Source organism: Apodemus sylvaticus, chromosome 10 (assembly GCF_947179515.1).
Source record: "Apodemus sylvaticus chromosome 10, mApoSyl1.1, whole genome shotgun sequence".
NCBI lineage: Eukaryota > Metazoa > Chordata > Mammalia > Rodentia > Muridae > Apodemus > Apodemus sylvaticus.
In genome coordinates, this window is record NC_067481.1 from 98,825,876 (window position 1) to 98,844,061 (window position 18,186).

The following is an 18,186-nucleotide window of genomic DNA, read 5'->3' on the forward strand; positions in this document are numbered from 1 at the left end:
CCAGTGTAATATCCATTCCAATGGGTCACCTCCCTCTTTCAAAGTCCTCTGCTCAGGTACTTTGTCACAGTGATGGACTAATAACAAATGGAGATCTTAAGTGCGCCAGTATGGCTAGAACCTGCTGTGGGCTGGTGGGAAGAAGGCCCAGAGAAGAACCATGGAGCCAGACTTGGCATCTGCATACCAGGGAGCTATGTATGGTCTCAGGACAGCGACATCGGTGGATTTTACAGCATGCAAGTGATATATAAACCATTTAGGAACAAATGTATTCTTTTTTAGCAATTATGCTGGCCAATGGTAGTATAAGAACTCTACCAAGTATACGGTAGCTACTGGCTACGTTTTTTGACAACTTGACATACGTTGTAGTCACTTGGGAAAGACTCCCAACTGAGAAAGAAGCCTCTATAACACTGGCCTATAGGCAAGTCTGTGGGTATTTTTCATTAATGATTGGGTGGTACCAACCCTGGGCAGGTGGTCCTGAGTTATATAAGAATGAAGGCTGAGCAGGCCCAGTAAACAGCGTTCCTCCATGGCTCCTGCTTCAGTTCCTAGCTTAAGTGTGCATTCATAAAGGATATAAATGTAAGTCAAATAAACCCTTTATCCCCAAGGGGCTTTTGGGCATGGTGCTGCATCATAGCAAAAGAAATCTTCACTAAGGCAGCAACTACCCCATCCTCAGCCCTGCTTTTCTGTTCTTTCCTTAACCTACAAACATCTGTCTTCCTGCCATCTGCTGGGGCCAGGGTGTCAGGAGACAAGAGACTTGGCCTTTCAGCTAAGACCCAATGCCTGTGGGTATGTGACGCTTGACTCTGACCATCCCCGACTGGATGGAGAAGGGCCTCGGAGACACAAAGCACGCCTCTGTATGGCCCTGTGAGGATGTTCCAAGTTCCTCCCTTGCATCAATGGATTCCAGCAGTTTCTGAGCACTCTGCTCTGTTAGTTTCCCTAGTGACAAAGTACCTGAGAAAGTCAACTTGAAGGAGCCACAGTTGACTGAGGAGGAGCACTCAGCTAATTCCTGAGTGTGAGTGGCACCGTTACATAGACTGGGGGCCCAGGTAAAATAAAAAAGAGAACAGATAGTCAGAAAGTACAGAAGGCCTGCTCCTCTCCAGCCACGCCTCTCTTGTTCACCCACATCACACCTGACACCTCTGTAAGCAGATAGATAACTTTGGCCTTGAGCAGCTTTTGTCAGGTGTTCTGTCAGTGACTGGGGCCTAGCTAACACAGGCAGACCTGCTGTGTCTACCAGGACCAACCCAGGAGCCCAGTGTTCCAACTGCTGCCTATGCGACTTGTCACCACATCTAGGACAGCTTCTATCAGCTTTCTCTGTAGCAACAGGGCTGAGGATGCCAGGGAGGACCGAGATCAGCCTACCTTGACGTCTTGCTCTGCAGTGGTCACAATGCCCTCCCTCATGAATAAGCCATAATCTTCAAAAAACTTTGCATATTTTTCAGCATCTTTTTTACTCTGGTCAATGAAGAACTTGATCAATCTCTGCTGTAGAACATCCCGGAGTTTCCTACAGAACACAAGTCACTCTCTGTGAACAAGTGTGACTCTCTCTGAGTCACTTTCTGTTAAGTACCAGGAACAGTGGGGAGTGGGGGTGGGGGGCAAGGGAAATGCACATGCACCGGAAAATGAAGGCACAGACAGGCACACCTGGAGCCAAATGGAAACCACAGAACAAAAGAGGCACTGTGCTGCCCCCTAATGGGAAACTCGCTGGGACGCCCTGCAGGAGGGTGGTGGTACAAAAGGTCAATCCCTCAGGACAATCGGCAGCAGACACCTCAAGGTATCTACTCTGAGCACCAGCAGGGATCACATATGAGAAATAAGGAGAGAGGCCTGTGCTGAAGCACGTGACAGATCACGAAGAACAGGCTCGGGGGTTAAAGCAGATCACACAGAAGCCGACCAGAAACGCTCTCTAACAGTTCTAGAGCACAGCATGTGTACATGGAAAGACTGCACGTATGCTGCAGAGCTTCTCGCCTTTCAGTCAGCTTATGTGCTACACACTGTATAGCCTGGGACATACTAAGCATATTACATGTACACTGTATAATTTGGCAAAATGTCACTCTGTAATCAGGACAGTTTTTACTGCATTAACCATAAAGGCAATTAGGATCAAGCGCACAGAAGTAGGCTTTAGTAAAAGATCGTCACTGAGGACTGGAGAGATGGCTCAGTGGTTAAGAACACTGACTGCTCTTTCAGAGGTCCTGAGTTCAATTCCCAGTACCACATGGTGGCTCACAACCATTTGTAGTAGGATCTGATACCCTCTTTTGGTGGGTCTGAAGAGAGCAATAATGTACTCATATGCATAAAATGAACAAATCTTAAACAAACAAACAAAAAAGACGGTCACTGTCTTAGGTTTTTCTATTGCTATGATAACGGTCACTGTCTTAGGTTTTTCTACTGCTATGATAACGGTCACTGTCTTAGGTTTTTCTACTGCTATGATAAAAAGAGCCATGAATCCCAGAGCCTGGTGTGCTGGGCCGGCACAAGGGCCCAGTGAGGCTTGGCTGCGGAAAGGAGAGGAGTCAGTGCAAAGGTGGTTCCCAACCAGAATAATATGAGAATACAATACATAGTGACAGGAATGATTGCCTCCTGACTGAAATGGGTAATCAGTACACACTGCAGTAAATATTTTTAAAATACTACTGAATATCGCAGAAAGGGGTTGTCTAGCATGTATGTACCTCTGAGTTCAATCTAATACCACTTAAAAATACACGATTAAGATACTGAAAATTCACCGGGTGGTGGTGGTGGTGGTGCACGACTTTAGTCCCAGCACTTGGGAGGCAGAGGCAGGTGGATTTCTGAGTTCAAAGCCAGTCTGGTCTACAGAGTGAGTTCCAGGACATCCAGGGCTACACAGAGAAACCCTGTCTTGAAACAAAACAAAACAAAACAAAACAAAACAAAACAAAACAAACAAACAAACAAAAAGATACTGAGAATTTGCTGAAGATCACATCCACACTCTTCTAAGTCAAGAAGTGCCGGAGCTGGAAAGGCAGCTCAGGGTGTGTGCTTGCCTGGCAATAACAGTAAAATCAAATGAAAACAGAAGCAAGCCCAAGAACCCAGCAATGTGTGCACTAGCTACCATGCCCACACGCGCTCTGCACTGAGAGCAGGAGTCACTGAATGTGGAGATGCCTTGAAGCCTTCCTTCCCTTACCAAAGTACCAAAGTGAACATCACCCACCAAGGACAAGTCAAACCTGCCCCACTGACAGGACAAGCTCTTATGTTCTTTCCTGGGAGCATCAACCATTTCCAAGGCAGGGCCACTTTACACAGTGACTGGTCTGACTGCCAAGGGAACCCCTCTGGGAAAGGCAGGTGAGCTGAGTTTATCTCTTCTGGCCTCCACAGGACATTGCCACCAGAAGCAAAGGACAGACTGGTTGGCAACCATGCAGTGAATGAACAGAACCAGACAACAGATAGCCTCCACTGTGGTGACATTTCCTTCTCCAGTAGGAGAGAGGGTCACAAGAGATTCTCAAGACAGAAACCAACTCTCCCTTGAGATTCCAACAATCCTCCGGCAACAGCTACACAATCTCAGAAAGGCTGAAGTGCAAGGCGTAGGATGTTGGCTGGAGAGGACCTGATGCAGCTGTCTGAGCCATCTCTCTCAGGAGACACACAACACCACAGAACCCTGGATGCTCACAACTGGGGGTAAATGCTTCAGACCCAGTGGGGCTTGAGGACAATCAGTGGCAATGATGCAGCAAGGGTAACTGCTGGGTTGGAGGTGCCACTGGGTAGAAAGAAATCCTTGTAGATTGGTGACACCCCAGCACAAAGAAGAAAACAGCCCCAGGAAGACAACACCTCAGAAGGCCCGGAGCAGACCTCTCCCCACTTGGGGAGTTCCCGATTCTCTCAACATTCTGAACAAAGCAGCTCAGACTGACCCCAGGCAGGAAGGAGGTGCTGGTTCTACACCTCTCTCTGCCATTTAAGCTCCAAGGAACATAGTGCCTCAGGGCCTAGACAGCTCTGCGCAGACATGCACATGACTGCTCAGTCAGGCCGGGGCACTGAAGCACAGGTAACTCAGCCCAAGGAGTCTACCAGCCGTGTCTCCACAGGCCTGACCTCCTGGTTTCAGAAGAGCATCTCAGACCCAAGTCAGCTATACTCTTGGTTCTAGGGTATAGAACCCTAGAACCTGCCTCACCCGACTCGCAGACATGGTGCCTAGAATCTCTCCAATTGTGGCATACTCAGGCTGGGGCAGGGATGGATCATCTCCCAACACCATAATCCTTCCAAGTCAGCCCACACGAGTGGGGAACAAGGCAGCTGTGCACGTCCCAGACATCCAGAGCTTGTACCTACACAGGTGCCACCCACCTTCACCACCAGCAATGGAAAAGCACCACCATGGAGCCCGGAGCCGCCCTGCACCACTGGCACCCATTCTCCATGTGGGGTTAGCAACATCAGAGTGGGCTGAGGAAAGGACCAAGTGATTCATTGTGATTTGTATTTAATGGGAAAGTAACTTATATTCCACCCAAGAGCCTGGGTAAATAGCGCCACTATTTCTAGGTTCAGCCTTAGCAGCTGCCCAGCCAAACCCAAATTCTTTCTGACTACAGAGTGAGTTGCTCAACAGTAAAGGCCAAAACACCTGGAAGGTCCTGGAGGGGCCCTGCCCCTGGCTGCTCTTCACCCTTTGCTCTTGGCTTCTGAAAAGCACTGGGGCAGCACCTAGTCAAGGACAGCCCTTAGCAGAGTGCCCGCCCACCAGGCGCTGCCGCTTACCGGATGAGCGCGCTCTCCTGCAGGAGCTCTCTGCTGAGGTTGAGGGGGATGTCCTCACTGTCCACCACACCTAGAAGACAGGAACTTCAGGACCCTGTGCCACCGGGACCTCGACTGTTAGTTACCAGAGCCTTCACATTCGGAACTGGCTTTTCCTCATGTGGGTGGTAAAGGAGGAGCAGGAAGGGCAGGGGAGCACTGCTCCTCAGTCCCAGGGTAAAACCCTCTCAGGGCAGGACCGGCACACCCCAACACACCCCAGCGCCCAACTCCAGAGTACTAAGTTACTATGTAATCTCAGAACTCAGAGACTGAGGCCTGGGGGACGCACAAGACCCAGTCTCAAAAGAAAAAGAAAAAATCCTAACTGTATCAAGGAGAGCACTGGTCTTTGTGCTATGAAAGTAAATGTTGTACTCTTTACTGAACTATAATCTCAGGTCCAGCATAATTCATTCGTAAATCTGATATTCAGGCCAAATTTCTTTTCTTTTCTTTCTTTCTTTTTTTTTTTTTTTAAGGTTTTTTTTTTTTTTTTTTTTTTTTTGAGACAGAGTTTCTCTGTGTAGCCCTGGATGTCCTGGAACTCACTCTGTAGACCAGGCTGGCCTCGGACTCAGAATTCCGCCCGCCTCTGCCTCCCAAGTGCTGGGATTAAAGGTGTGCGCCACCACCGCCCAGCTTCAGGCCAAATTTCTAAACATATAAGAACAGCAGCCCTCTGCTTCCAGAGGCCCCAGCTCCGCTCCTACCTGCCCCACGCTGAGCCCTGCTGCAGGGGATGGTTTGGGACAATGGAAGCAAATGCTGTGGGCAGCACAGGAACATGTGGCCATGACACTTGCAACACTGGGTCACAGTCCACAGCGCAGAGCCTGGTGTCAGCAACGGTACCTCGAGTGAAGCGCAGCCACTTGGGCAGGATGTCTGTGGCCTTGGTCTGGATGAGGACCTTGCGGCTGTACAGTGCCACGCTGGATCCCAGCTCCCTGCTCACGTCAAACATGGATGGTTTCTGGGAGAAAGGAGAGTATATGACCAGGTGGCACCAGCTGAGCCCACCAGACAAGGGAAGGAAGGAAGGAAGGAAGGGAGGAAGGAAGGAAGGAAGGAAGGAAGGAAGGAAGGAAGGAAGGAAGGAAGGAAGGAAGGAAGGGCGGACTGAAGACAGCACCTCCTGGGCTGCATGGATTATGAGCCCCAGGGGTAAACAAGGCCACAATGAGAAGAATGGACACAACTCCTGTGTTGGCTCTGTAGAATCCACAAGTGCTCTGGAGAGAATGGGGCAGGCTTCCCAAGCCATGCCCAACAGCGGACCTCAAACAAGTCTTACATGTCCCCTAAATAGAGCTACAACTTACTACAAGTTAGAACCAGCAAACCATGGCCTCCAGGCCTAAGTCAGCATGGGGTTCCCTACCACCACTGCAAGATGGCGGCTCTATTTATTTAATGTACGAGTGCTCTGTCTAGGGCATCAGATCCCACTTTAGACGGTTGTGAGCCACCATGTGGTTGGTTGCTGGGGATTAAACTCAGGACCTCTGAGAGAATTGACAGTGTTCTTAACTACTGAGCCATCTTTCCAGCCCCAGTTCTTACTTTTCTTCAAATGGTTGGGGGGAAAATCAAGCAGGAATATCTCCTGACACAGGAAGACATGAACTTCGGGTTTTGGCATTAAAGGTTCCACGGCCAGTGAGGCCCTCTCCCCACTGCGGCAGAGCTGGCAGCTCTCACATGGGGCTTGCAAAGCCCAAACCCTGCGCTCTTAGAAAACACCCACTCTGCCTCAGCACTGGCTGCAGTTGCAGTGTAGGCTGGTCTAGGAGGTCACAATGAGCTGAGACCCAGCATCTCTGCTGATCCATGGGTAGCTGAGACCCAGCATCTCTGCTGATCCATGGGTAGCAAGGGTCTTACCCAAAATCTTAGCTTATGGTCAGGGAGGGCCAAGGCCGACCCAGCCTCTTTTGACATCAATAAAACCTGGGTGCTCTCAGGGTCCACCGAAGTAAGGCAGGGGAGTAGACCCTGACTAGGCTTCTGAAGTATGGACTTGGCAGAACTGTTGTTGCTGCTGCAAGAGAGGAAAGCAGAGGGGAAGCGGGAGCAGCAGGAGCCTGCAGAAACTGCAGCCCTGCACCACAATGGCAAATACACACTGGCAAGTCTATGCTGTTCTTCTGAGGGAAGCCCTGGGTGTGGGCACTGTGTTTGCCCAGAGCTACACAGTGAGCAGCCCAGCCCCTCACCATCTCTGGCACGTAGAAGATGCTGCGGATGTTGAGTGGGGCATCCGTCTTGTAGTGCAAAGTGAAGCGGGGCTTATCATAAGCCTGAGCGATATAGCGGTAGAATTCCTCATGCTGAGATTCACTGATGTCCTTTGGGTCCATCATCCAGATGGCCTGGAAATTTATATCAAAGGGGAGGTGTCATGTTACAAACACATTTCTCAATGACTACACAGGACCCTGGCTCATGGACAGACCAGCAGGGGCTAGGAATCCCCCACACTGATGGCTCCAGCATTGGTGCAGGTTGAAGGTTGAAGCAAGAGTCCTTCTCTGTGACAGCAGGTTGGGAAGGACCACACAAGAGCATCAAGTCTGTAATCTATCCATGCAGTGGAGTACTACTCAGTCACAAAAAGGAACAAGGCTATGCCTGATACAATTTAACACCCAAATTAGGCAAATCTACAGACAGAGAAAGTTGACTGTAGCTGTAAGATCTGGAAATGAAATCTATTAGTAGGGATAGGCCTGCTTTTCAGGATGCTGAAAGTGACTCTACAACAACTGCCACTCACTGCTCTGGGCAGAGGGGCGCACTCTGTGATATGTAATTCATCCTTCAAGGAGAACTGCCAGCACTCCTTAACTCTCATCTCTTTGAGTTGAAGCACTTCCCTCCCCACCCCCATCGTCATCTTTGCCTCCACATCCTTGAGTAGGTTTCTATAGCTGTCTGAGTCTCACAGGGAGCCCAGGGCCTCACCTGCAAAGTGTTAATCCGCTTTCCATTAAGGTACAAGGGGAAGCTGACAAAGTTACTGTACTTTGTTACCACATCTGGAGGAGAAAGAAACACAGTGAAGACAGACAGCCTGCCAGGGAGGGCTTGCCTGCTCTGTGCAAGGGAGGCAGATGCTCAGGTCACCGCCCACCACGGGAACACGACACCACCTAGTGGCAGAGGAGCAGTGCTCTCAAGAGCTTTTGGTGTGACAGCCAGGGAGAGCAAAACAATGGCTGGAAGCACTTACCTTTCCTGCTCCTAGAAAACCTAGGTTTGGAAGGTCTGCCTAGCAGGTGTCAGGGTCCCAAGCCCTCATGGTATGACAGACTTCCAAGCCCAGCAGGCTCCAAACCACAAGGGCTACAGAGCCCTGCCATCAGGACTCCTGAAGCAGGGCTGGTGGGAACTTGGTTTCCACGGATGTGGGAGGCTGAGCTCTCCTGACCCTTACATGCTGTGTCGTGACCCCCATCCATGCGTGCCCCCATCCATGCGTGCCCGCTTTGCAGGCCTGGCTGGCCTCACCTTGTACCCGGGACTCGCTGGCGAAATCTCTGCAGTCTGACTTGAGGTGGATGATTATTTTGGTCCCAGGTCTAACTCCTGAAGCTTCGGCAATCTCAAACACTCCGGAACTAAAACATGAAGGAGCACAGCCAGCTGCACAGCTTGCTGCAGCCCAAGCCCTGTGCTCAGCTGATTGTTGGTTCAACAACCACTTCTGGAGTTTTCACAAGTGAAGCCCACACTTGACTGTGGAAATGGAACGGGGATCGCCCCGTTACTCCCTGTTTTCCTTTTTAAAATAAAATCTGGCTGAGTTGCACCCTGGACTCAAACTCCTCCTGCCCCAGCACCCTGCATGCTGGGCTCAGAGGCCTGGGCCACCCCGTGCAGCTCCGTAGCTCCTGGCTCTGGCAGACCTTATATACAGCATAGACATCAGGGTCAAGGACACCTGCAAAGTGCTGTCCTCAGTCATCCCATTACCCTCTGTGAGAACTTCCTGAGCATGTGACTGGAAAGTAGGCCCAGCCAGCTCCACAGCAGTGCAGGATGCTGGGTTGGGGGCTAATTGCATATGCACACTGAGTTTAAATGCAGTTAGCCTGTGATGGGCGACATCCTGCTTGACTCACAGGATAACAGAAAGCCCAGTGCCAGGAATAGGTTACTTCTCAAGTTGTTAGCTAGTGAGGTCCCATAGGCCCCCGAACATTAGGGCTTACTGCCAATGCTCTTGGGTACCCTTCGAAAGTTTATGGTAAGGGCTGGAGAGATGGCTCAGCAGTTCAGAGTACTGGCTGCTCTTCCAGAGGTTTGATTCCCAGCAACCACATGGTGGCTCACAACCATCTGTAATGGGACCTGATGCCCTCTTCTGCTGTGTCTGAAGACAGCAACAGTGTACTCATATACATAAAATAAATAAAACCTTAAACAACAACAACAAAGTTTATGGTAAGCTCTTATTACTGAAGACACAGTCACTGAGTCAAAGAACACAGAGAAATCAAGCCGGTGCTCAATTCAAAGCTTTACGCCTTGCTAGCTTTCACAGTGATGGAAGGTCCTATGCACACTCCCAGAGGAAAAAGAATTACCATTTAACCAGCTGTGAATCCTGCAAACTACAATGACTACCATGGCAAAACATGCCTGCTGGCACAAAGGTGTCACGAATGTCCTGGGAGTAACCACTACCTTCTGGTTAGACTTCGGACCTGTTCCACAAGCTGAAACCCTTACCCTGCACCATCACCAGTACCAAAAACCTGTTGGCAGACAGATCATGGGCCCTAGGGGAGAAGCTAGTACGAATACTTTGCTGAATGAACAGAGTATTAGACTGACTTCTAATAACTCAGTGACAGCCACAGATTAGTACATCTGCCACCCGTCATCAAGAAGCTTTTGTTTCCAACGTGTGGTCGTTTGGATGAGATCGGCCCTGCAGGCTCATATTTAAACACTTGGTGCCCAGTTGGTGGAAATGTTTGGGCAAGATTAGGAAGTTTGGTGGTGTTGGAGGGGTGTCACTGAGGGCAGGCTTGGAGCCTTGTGTTTTCTGAAGGGCAGTTCCCAGCACGCACCGTTCCCAGCATGCACCGCTCCTCTGCCTCCTGCTTTGGGAACAAGCTGTGGCTCTCAGCTAGCCCTGCCACCATGCTTTTGCTCCGCTATCAGTGACTCTAACTCTAAAACCATCAGCCCAATTAAATGCTTTCTCATATACCTTGTCTTGGCTGTGGTGTTTGTCACAGCAATAAAAAGGTACTTAGACAGCTGGGCGGTGGAGGCGCACGCCTGTAATCCCAGCACTTGGGAGGCAGAGGCAGGTGGATTTCTGAGTTCAAGGCCAGCCTGGTCTACAGAGTGAGTTCCAGGCCAGCCAGGGCTACACAGAGAAACCCTGTCTCGAAAAAACCAAAAAAAAAAAAAAACCAAAAAAAAAAACCCCAAAAAACAAAAAAAAAGGTACTTAGACACAGTGGATGGCAATAACTCAGAGACCCATGAAGTGCTAAGCATAAGAGATCGTGGGGTGCTCAGCCACAAATGGCCCACGGCTCCAGGATCATTATCAAGAGGGGTTGGAATGGTTGGAAGAGCCAGAGGCAGAGGATAACTACAAGGACAGAGTTTTCTGTACGGAGCAGGTCAGTTACACAGATGAATTTCACAGTAAATACATGGTATATTCAAGCCAGACAAAATCCCAGCATGGAGCAGAGAGGTGGGCACAGTGGCTAAGGAGATACTTACAAATTGAGAGTTGTTAAGAAAGAGAAAATCGCTGGGCAGTGGTGGCGCACACTTTTAATCCCAGCACTTGGGAAGCAGATGCAGGAGGATTTCTGAGTTTGAGGCCAGCCTGGTCTACATAGTGAGTTCCAGGACAGTCAGGGCTACACAGAGAAACCCTGTCTCAAAAAAAACCAAAAAAAAAAAAAAAAACCAAAAAAAAAAAAAAAAAAAAAAAACCCAAAAAACAAAACAAAGAGAAAATCACTTTTCACTTTTCAGGTTACCTGGCTGTTTGATCACGGTCCCATGAAAGGCATATACAAACATACATACATACATACATACATATCCAAGAATATATAAGCAGCACAGGTTGAAGTAGATGTGTTTTTAAAAAATGAGTGCACGAAGTTGAAAGGGCTGGAAAGAGGAATGGGTATGGGCATTGGGAAATGTGATCAAAACACATTGTATGAAATTCCCAAAGAACTAATAAAAATTGAACATCAGAAATCAAGTTTGGAAAAAAAGAAAACCCAAATTTGTCTGAGGCCCCATTCTTTTCAAATGCAACCTGAATTTATGTCACCTTATTACCCTGTCAGACATCACCCCAAAGTGTGGAGAACACTATCTGAGAGCATACAGCCCTAGCTGGACAGAAGAGGGTGACAAAGTCAGCCCTGTCTTTGGAAAGGCCCCACACAGACTTGCCTGTAGTAAGAATTTTGGTTTCTTAAAAAACCCAGGCGAATGTTTTTGTTTTAATCCCAGGTGTAGGATATGGGGCTGCTTCAGTTTGTCTATAGCCACTAACTAGGACTGGCTTGTGCTCTAGGAGGGGGCGTGGTTTCTGCCAGCTGCAGGCAGTTTAATTCTAGGGACTCTGGAGAGGGACTAAAAGCCAGAGGCCTGAGATGGCTAGGAAGTGTGCGAACAAGAAAGGGGGAGGCAGCTGCTACTGCTCCCTGCTGCTGAGCTTGCTACTGCTGGACTGCTGGGTATTCTGACAATGAAGACTGCACTTGCCCCTAGGAACTCAAGGCCCCTAATCAGCAGGAATTGGCCTAAAGAAGTCTCTGTTCCCACTTCCCCTCTAACCTTCTTTCCCTCCTACCTGGTGTTAGAGATTAGAAGGACTGGGGTGGAGTAAGAGTGGGAAGGGTGGTAGAGGCGTGAACCCAATAAATAGTTAACAGACACACCCACACTGGCCTCAGTGAGCCGGGTGTGTCACTGTTGTGTCAAGGTTAGAACGCTTAAGAGTCAGGAGGAAGAGGGGCTTCCCACAGCACCAATGCCAGCGAAGGCCAGCTTCAGGCAAGGGTACCACTGTTCTTTTACTGCACTACCAAGAGCCAGACCCAAACAGGACAGCACCACAGAGCGTTATGCCCACAGAGCGTTATACCCATGCCCAAGGCCATCTGGGTTCCCAAAGCAAAAGAGTCAGGCTTCATGTAAACAGCCAACAAAATGTACAACTGCATCTTAAGGAACTCCTAATTCTTGGATGCAATGGTGTGCATCTGAGATCTCAACCCTCAGGTGCTAAGGCAGGAGGACTGTTGTGGGTTCAAGGCTAGTATTAGCTATATATTTTAGAATAACCTGTGTTAAATATAAAGACCCTGTCTCAACATCTCTAAGTCAACTCTTATCAAACATTATCAAATGCATGCTAATGTCTAGTTTGCATGTCAGATGACACTAGCCCCTGAGTGCCATGAGAGAAAGGGGCATGGACACTGAGAGTGGGCCCTGTCGTACTTACCCATCTGAAAGCCACTGGTACCCTGGGCTCTCTGGAGCTGCCGAGCGAGAATAGACTTCGACTTTGTCAGCCACCATGAAGGCTGAGTAGAAACCCACTCCAAACTGGCCAATGATCTTGCTGCTGGTCTCTGCCTGGTTCTGCAGTGCTTCTAGGAAGGCCTGTGGTGGCAAAGACTGTTCAGAGGGTGGCCTACCACACCCGTGTTGTGCTGGGCAGGGTCCTCTATCATATGCTGAGAGTGCAGTTAGCAAGTGAGGAATCCTTCTCTACCACCCTACATTCTCATAAAGGACTAAAGCAACAGAAGCTGGAACAAGGCGCCCAAAGCCACCCAGCCGGGCCCTATTTACACTGCACTGCTCGGTGCCAACGTCAGGTCACACCGGAGAGGGAAAGAGGCAACCGGACCTTGTGGTCAGCAGGCCCAGTGGGGCTGTTATAATTGCCCCGTGTGTCACGTGTCCTAGGCTCAAAACCTTGCAGGAAACAGTACAAGTCCGGCACCACTGTCCCTTGATGCTCTGGAGTACAGTCCCAGGACCAGGGTACAAGGTCCATGGATTCTAACATCTTGTCTAAGAGCAGCTTTCTATATAATCTACACTCCTACCCCAATACTAAAAACCATTTCTACTTACAGTACTCAGAGTATAAATAGTCAGAGTGTACTGTTTAAAGGGTAAGTGTCCAGGACAGACACTGGGGGTCCCACAAACATAGAGGATGAACACATGCTCTGTAAAACACCCCAGTGCTTATTTAGCCATTTTCACATTGTCACTGTTGACTGATCCAGCCTAAGCCAGCTGCCCAGAACATCCTGCAAACATCTGTCTTCAGCATACATGCAACATGGCAGCTCCCAGCACATCTGGCTACTGTCATCAATGAGCTGACTTTACATCTCATTTAAATTCATTTAAAAGCAGCATATGTAGCTCCCAGCTGGTCTCTGAGGCAGCACAGACTACCTTGCACAGAAACTTAACAAGGAACTTCATGGGTAGAAGTCGTAGCACAGAAAATTTTTAAAGTAGAATTCCTGTGAGACCATAACAGAAACAGACAGACAGACATCTTGCCTTGCCAACGTATATTCTGTCACACCGACAATAAAATGGCCCCTAATAGCTGGTTGTCCTCAAAATCACTGCACCTGGAGGCAGAGTGGCTCAAGATCAGGTGCTGCTTGGGCGAGGTGGCCGCCTCTGGGTGTGTGGGTGTCAGGCCTCATAGCTGAGGGCTAACTGGAAGGGCAAATGGAATGGATCCTGCTGGCCTGGTCAGGCAGGCTTCAACATGTCTGTTCACTATGCCGCCGCTCTGAGCAGAGGGACTTCCGCCTCTGTTAGCCGGAGACTGCTAACAGACACCTCTCTAAGGCCCCACAGCACCTATCCTAGAGGGAAGGGGCTCTGGGCTGTACCTACCTTTGACCCCGATCTGGCGATTGTGCCAAGGTTGGACACCAGCTCCTCCTGTGTCATCCCAATGCCAGTGTCCTGAAGAAAGAGACATTGTCACACACAGGCCCTGTGTAGCTAGGCCAAAGCACATGGACAGGACCAGGAATCCCAAGTCCTCCCTCTGTGATCCTGCTAGGTAGGTTCGAAGCACACCACCGTTCATCGAAGAGTCCAGGCCTGTCAGTCCACAGCACCAGAAGGGTTGGTTGGAGGACCTCAGGGCTAGAGTGTAGTTCAGCCCATTTGTGGGGTCCTGGGTTCCATCCTCAGCCCCAAACCATAAAACAAACCAATCCCCGGAAAGAAGGTGCTGAGTCAGCAAGTTGACAGGTGACCGTGCAACACTCCTGACCAGTATGTACACCCTGGCCACACGCCTGCCTGACTCGGATCCATCCTCTGGTGGTTCCTCTATTCAGAAAAATGGAGGCAGTGATCACAACTGTTGGGTCCTGTGCAGAGTGGCAGCCCTCTGGGGGCAGTTCAGGCAATCCTGAGGCAGGAGGGACGCCCTGCAGCTGCCCTGCTCTGAGCGCTGCACCACTGCTCTTCTGCCGGCTCGTACTATCCAAGGCATGGTGACAGGACATGGGCCTCCGAAGGGGAGAAGCTCAAGGGAACAATCCCTCATGTGTGCGAGCAGTTGGTGGCCATTAAAACAGGGAGAGGCCTATGGGCTAGGGGTGGTGTGGGAGGTTGAGGCAGAAGGACTGACGCATGTTTGAGGCCAGCTTGTGCTACACTGTGACTCCCAGGCCAGTCTGGGCTACAGAACTTACAGGATGCTTGCCTGACATGCTCAGAGCCTAGGTTCCAATCCTGGGGACACACACACACATAACCCAAGCTTGGACCCCAGAACCAGGTCTGAGGAACCCACTCACATGCATCTTAGTTAGTGAGGAACCCACTCACATGCATCTTAGTGAGGAACCCACTCACATGCATCTTATGGTCACTAGTGCTGCAATGAAACACCACGGCCAACGCAACTCGGGGAGGAGGCAAGGCTTTATTTCACTCAGTTCCCGGGAACAGCAGTGAGAGCAGGAGGCAGGAGCTGATACAGAGGCCACAGAAGGCCTGCTCCTCATGGCTGGCTCAGCCTGCTTCCTTATAGAATCCCGGACAAGCAGTCCAGTGGTTGTTCCACCCATAGTAGACTGGGCCCAGTCTCATCAAGTGTTAATTAAGAAAACACCTTACAGCTGGATCTTACGGAGCATTTTCCAATTTAGGTTCCCTCCTTTCAGATGACTCTAGCCTGTATCAAGCAGATATGTAGCCCAAGCTGTACTGAATCGCACTATGTATAATATAGTATATATTATATATAAAATATATAAATAAGAACTACTATAGGTGTATACAATCTCAACCAGACACACTGGAACTTTCTAAAGATCCCTGAAAAACTCCACATTAGATGATTCAAAGGAGAACACGACTTTCTGCTTTGCTTCCTTCCAGACGGACTGTGCAGAGTCACCACACTCCATGACAATGTCCAAAGGCTTCGCATGACTCAACAAACTGACAGAAAGAGAGAACCTGGGATGCTTTTTAAAGGAACTAGTTGGAGAATGTGCAGTGGCTTAACTTTGAGACTATTTATAAAGCTGCACCAGGGGGCTGGAGAGATGGCTCAGTGGTTAAGAGCACTGACTGCTCTTCCAAAGATCCTAAGTTCAAAGCCCAGCAACCACATGGTGGCTCACAGTCATCCATAAAGAGATCTGATGCCCTCTTCTGGAGTGTCTGAAGACAGCTACAGTGTACTCACATAAAATAAACAAATAAACTTAAAAAAAAAAAAAAAGCTGCACCAGCAAAGGCGGCATGCTCTGGGCATCAAGCGCAGGGCCGCAGCTGACAGAACCCGAAGGGTCCGTGCACCCAGCAGCTAGTGCATTTCTGACCATGGTTCCAAGATGATGTGATGAGTGGGATTCTTAAGACATCACACCACACACACAATTCACTTGAAAGCATCACAGGTATTTTTTTTAAATATTTATTTATTTAATGTATTTATGTATGTATGTATGTATTTATTTATTTATTATATTTAAGTACACTGTAGATGTCTTCAAACACATCAGATCTCATTACAGATAGTTAGAAGAGGGCATCAGATCTCATTACAGATAGTTGTGAGCCACCATGTGGTTGCTGGGAATTGAACTCAGGAAGAACAATCAGTGCTCTTAACCACTGAGCCATCTCTCCAGCCCAGCATCACAGGTATTAATGAAAGAGCTAGAGTAGCACCTGATGGCATGTTGCCATGCACACATATTCACACATGTATACACACACACACACACACACACGCACGCACACACATAAATAAAAAATAAATGCTGCCGGGCAGTGGTGGCGCACGCCTGTAATCCCAGCACTTGGGAGGCAGAGGCAGGCGGATTTCTGAGTTCGAGGCCAGCCTGGTCTACCGAGTGAGTTACTGGACAGCCAGGGCTACACAGAGAAACCCTGTCTCGAAAAACCAAACCAAACCAAAACAAACCAACCAAACAAACAAACAAAACAAAAACAAAAACAAAAAAACCCCAAAAACATCTTTTAAAAACAGAGAAAGAAATGATAAACTTGACCCAAGGGCAGATCCAGCTCTGTGACAGAGCACTTAGCACACGGCAGGCAGGCCCTGGGTTCAATCCCCAGGACCGCCACAGTTCTCTTTTCAGAGACCACTGAGGTGATATAAAGGCAAGCCATACCTTTGAGTAACTTTAAATTCCATTCCCTTCCCTTCTGCCTGGGACTCTAAGAACCTAAGGTGGGTTAGTAAGTGAATGCAGGGTGCTCAGAACAGGAAGGAAATGGTCAGCTATCACTGGAGTCTAGCCATAACTAGAATGCAGTCCTCCCCACATCTGGTCATCCCAGCTGTTTCTTGAAAAAGAACTGGGTACTGTCAGGACAGAAGTACCTGGATGGTGATGGTGCCCTTCTCGGCATCTGTCTGAAGGTGAATCTCCAATTCTGGTAGCACCTGGCCTTCACACACCAGCTTGTGTCGCAGTTTCTCCAAGGCATCACTGGCATTGGAGATGAGCTCTCGTATGAACACCTAGGGAGTGGGAGCAAGAGGTAGGGAGATGAACGAATGGCACCCACTGAGACCTGGTTGCTGAGTCTGTAATGGCGGCAGCTGACGACCTGCACACAGTACCCATTCTCCCATGGTGGGTGACATCTCAGCACATGCTCTGCAGCTAACCTTTCCTTTCAGGATGTTCAGTGAAGCCTGAAGTTACGTATGAACTGAGACTTTAAGAAACCTGTGAAACAGTTGGCCAGAGGTGGCACACACCTTTAAGGCCAGGACTCAGGAAACAGAGGTAGGGAGATCTCTGAGTCTGAGCCCAACCTGGTCTATAGATTGAGTTCTGGACAGCCAGGGCTATAAGGGAAACCCTGGCTGGAAAAAAAAAGCAAAATAAATAATAAATAAGTAAAATAAACCTGTGATGGGCCCTTTCTTAATTGACTTGAACAGGATAGTAAATGTCCCCCAAATATCTGTCTCTCCTACTCTGTGTAGAAAGAGACACTGGTAAGCCAGGCCCGGGAGCAGAGGCTGTAGTCCCAGCTATTGAGGAGGCTGTGGTAGAGGACTGTGAGTTCAATGCATGAATGCAAGGGAGCCTTGGTAAATTTACTAAGACCCCCATCCAAAAGGAAAATTAGGGGCGGGGTGGTGGGAATAGAGGCAGAATGATGGTCCAATGCACACAAGGCGTGATTCAATTCCTACCACCACAAACACAACTCAACTGCTTCATTTTATCTAGTGGGGATCAAATACTAAAGCCCTGATCTTCCACAGAAATGGACATCAGAGGCCAGGAAATCCTTGCAAGGTCTGAAAGCGCCCTGATTCCACACAGAACTCAAGAGAGCAGACGAGGAAGTGGGTAACATGAGACCCAGGAGTGTTTCCTGATATTCCTGAATTCTACTTTAGAACCTTGGCTATTACTGAGGACAGTCTTTCATTCCCTCTGTCTCAGCCTCCTGAGTGCTAGCTCACAGGCGTACAACGCCCCCTGCTGGTAGCATTTCTCTTGACCTTTTCCAAGCCCTGCCATTCCTATATGGGTTTGCTACTGCTGTAACAAAAATCTCACTGTCTAGCCCAGGCTAACCTCAAATTCATAATTCTTTTGCCTTTGTCATCCCAGTACTAAGATTATGTGCACATTTCTCAGCACCCAACAATGAATGTTAATCTCCTCAAAAATAACATCTAAGAATTAGATACAGGGACACACATCTATACCACTCGAGCTCAGA

At 49.0% G+C, this 18,186-nt stretch overlaps 1 protein-coding gene across 1 annotated transcript in view; it reads right to left on the reverse strand.

The window, feature by feature from the left end:
* Positions 1-18,186, reverse strand: part of Trap1 (TNF receptor associated protein 1) — a 35,288-nt gene that overhangs the window by 7,483 nt on the left and 9,619 nt on the right. The window contains exons 4-12 of the mRNA XM_052194838.1: positions 16,820-16,960; positions 13,831-13,902; positions 12,398-12,558; positions 8,401-8,510; positions 7,855-7,928; positions 7,107-7,262; positions 5,743-5,863; positions 4,849-4,918; positions 1,405-1,552 (exon numbers count right to left, since the gene is read on the reverse strand). Coding sequence (XP_052050798.1) covers positions 1,405-1,552; positions 4,849-4,918; positions 5,743-5,863; positions 7,107-7,262; positions 7,855-7,928; positions 8,401-8,510; positions 12,398-12,558; positions 13,831-13,902; positions 16,820-16,960 — 1,053 coding nt within the window. The remainder of the gene's footprint in view (positions 1-1,404; positions 1,553-4,848; positions 4,919-5,742; positions 5,864-7,106; positions 7,263-7,854; positions 7,929-8,400; positions 8,511-12,397; positions 12,559-13,830; positions 13,903-16,819; positions 16,961-18,186) is intronic.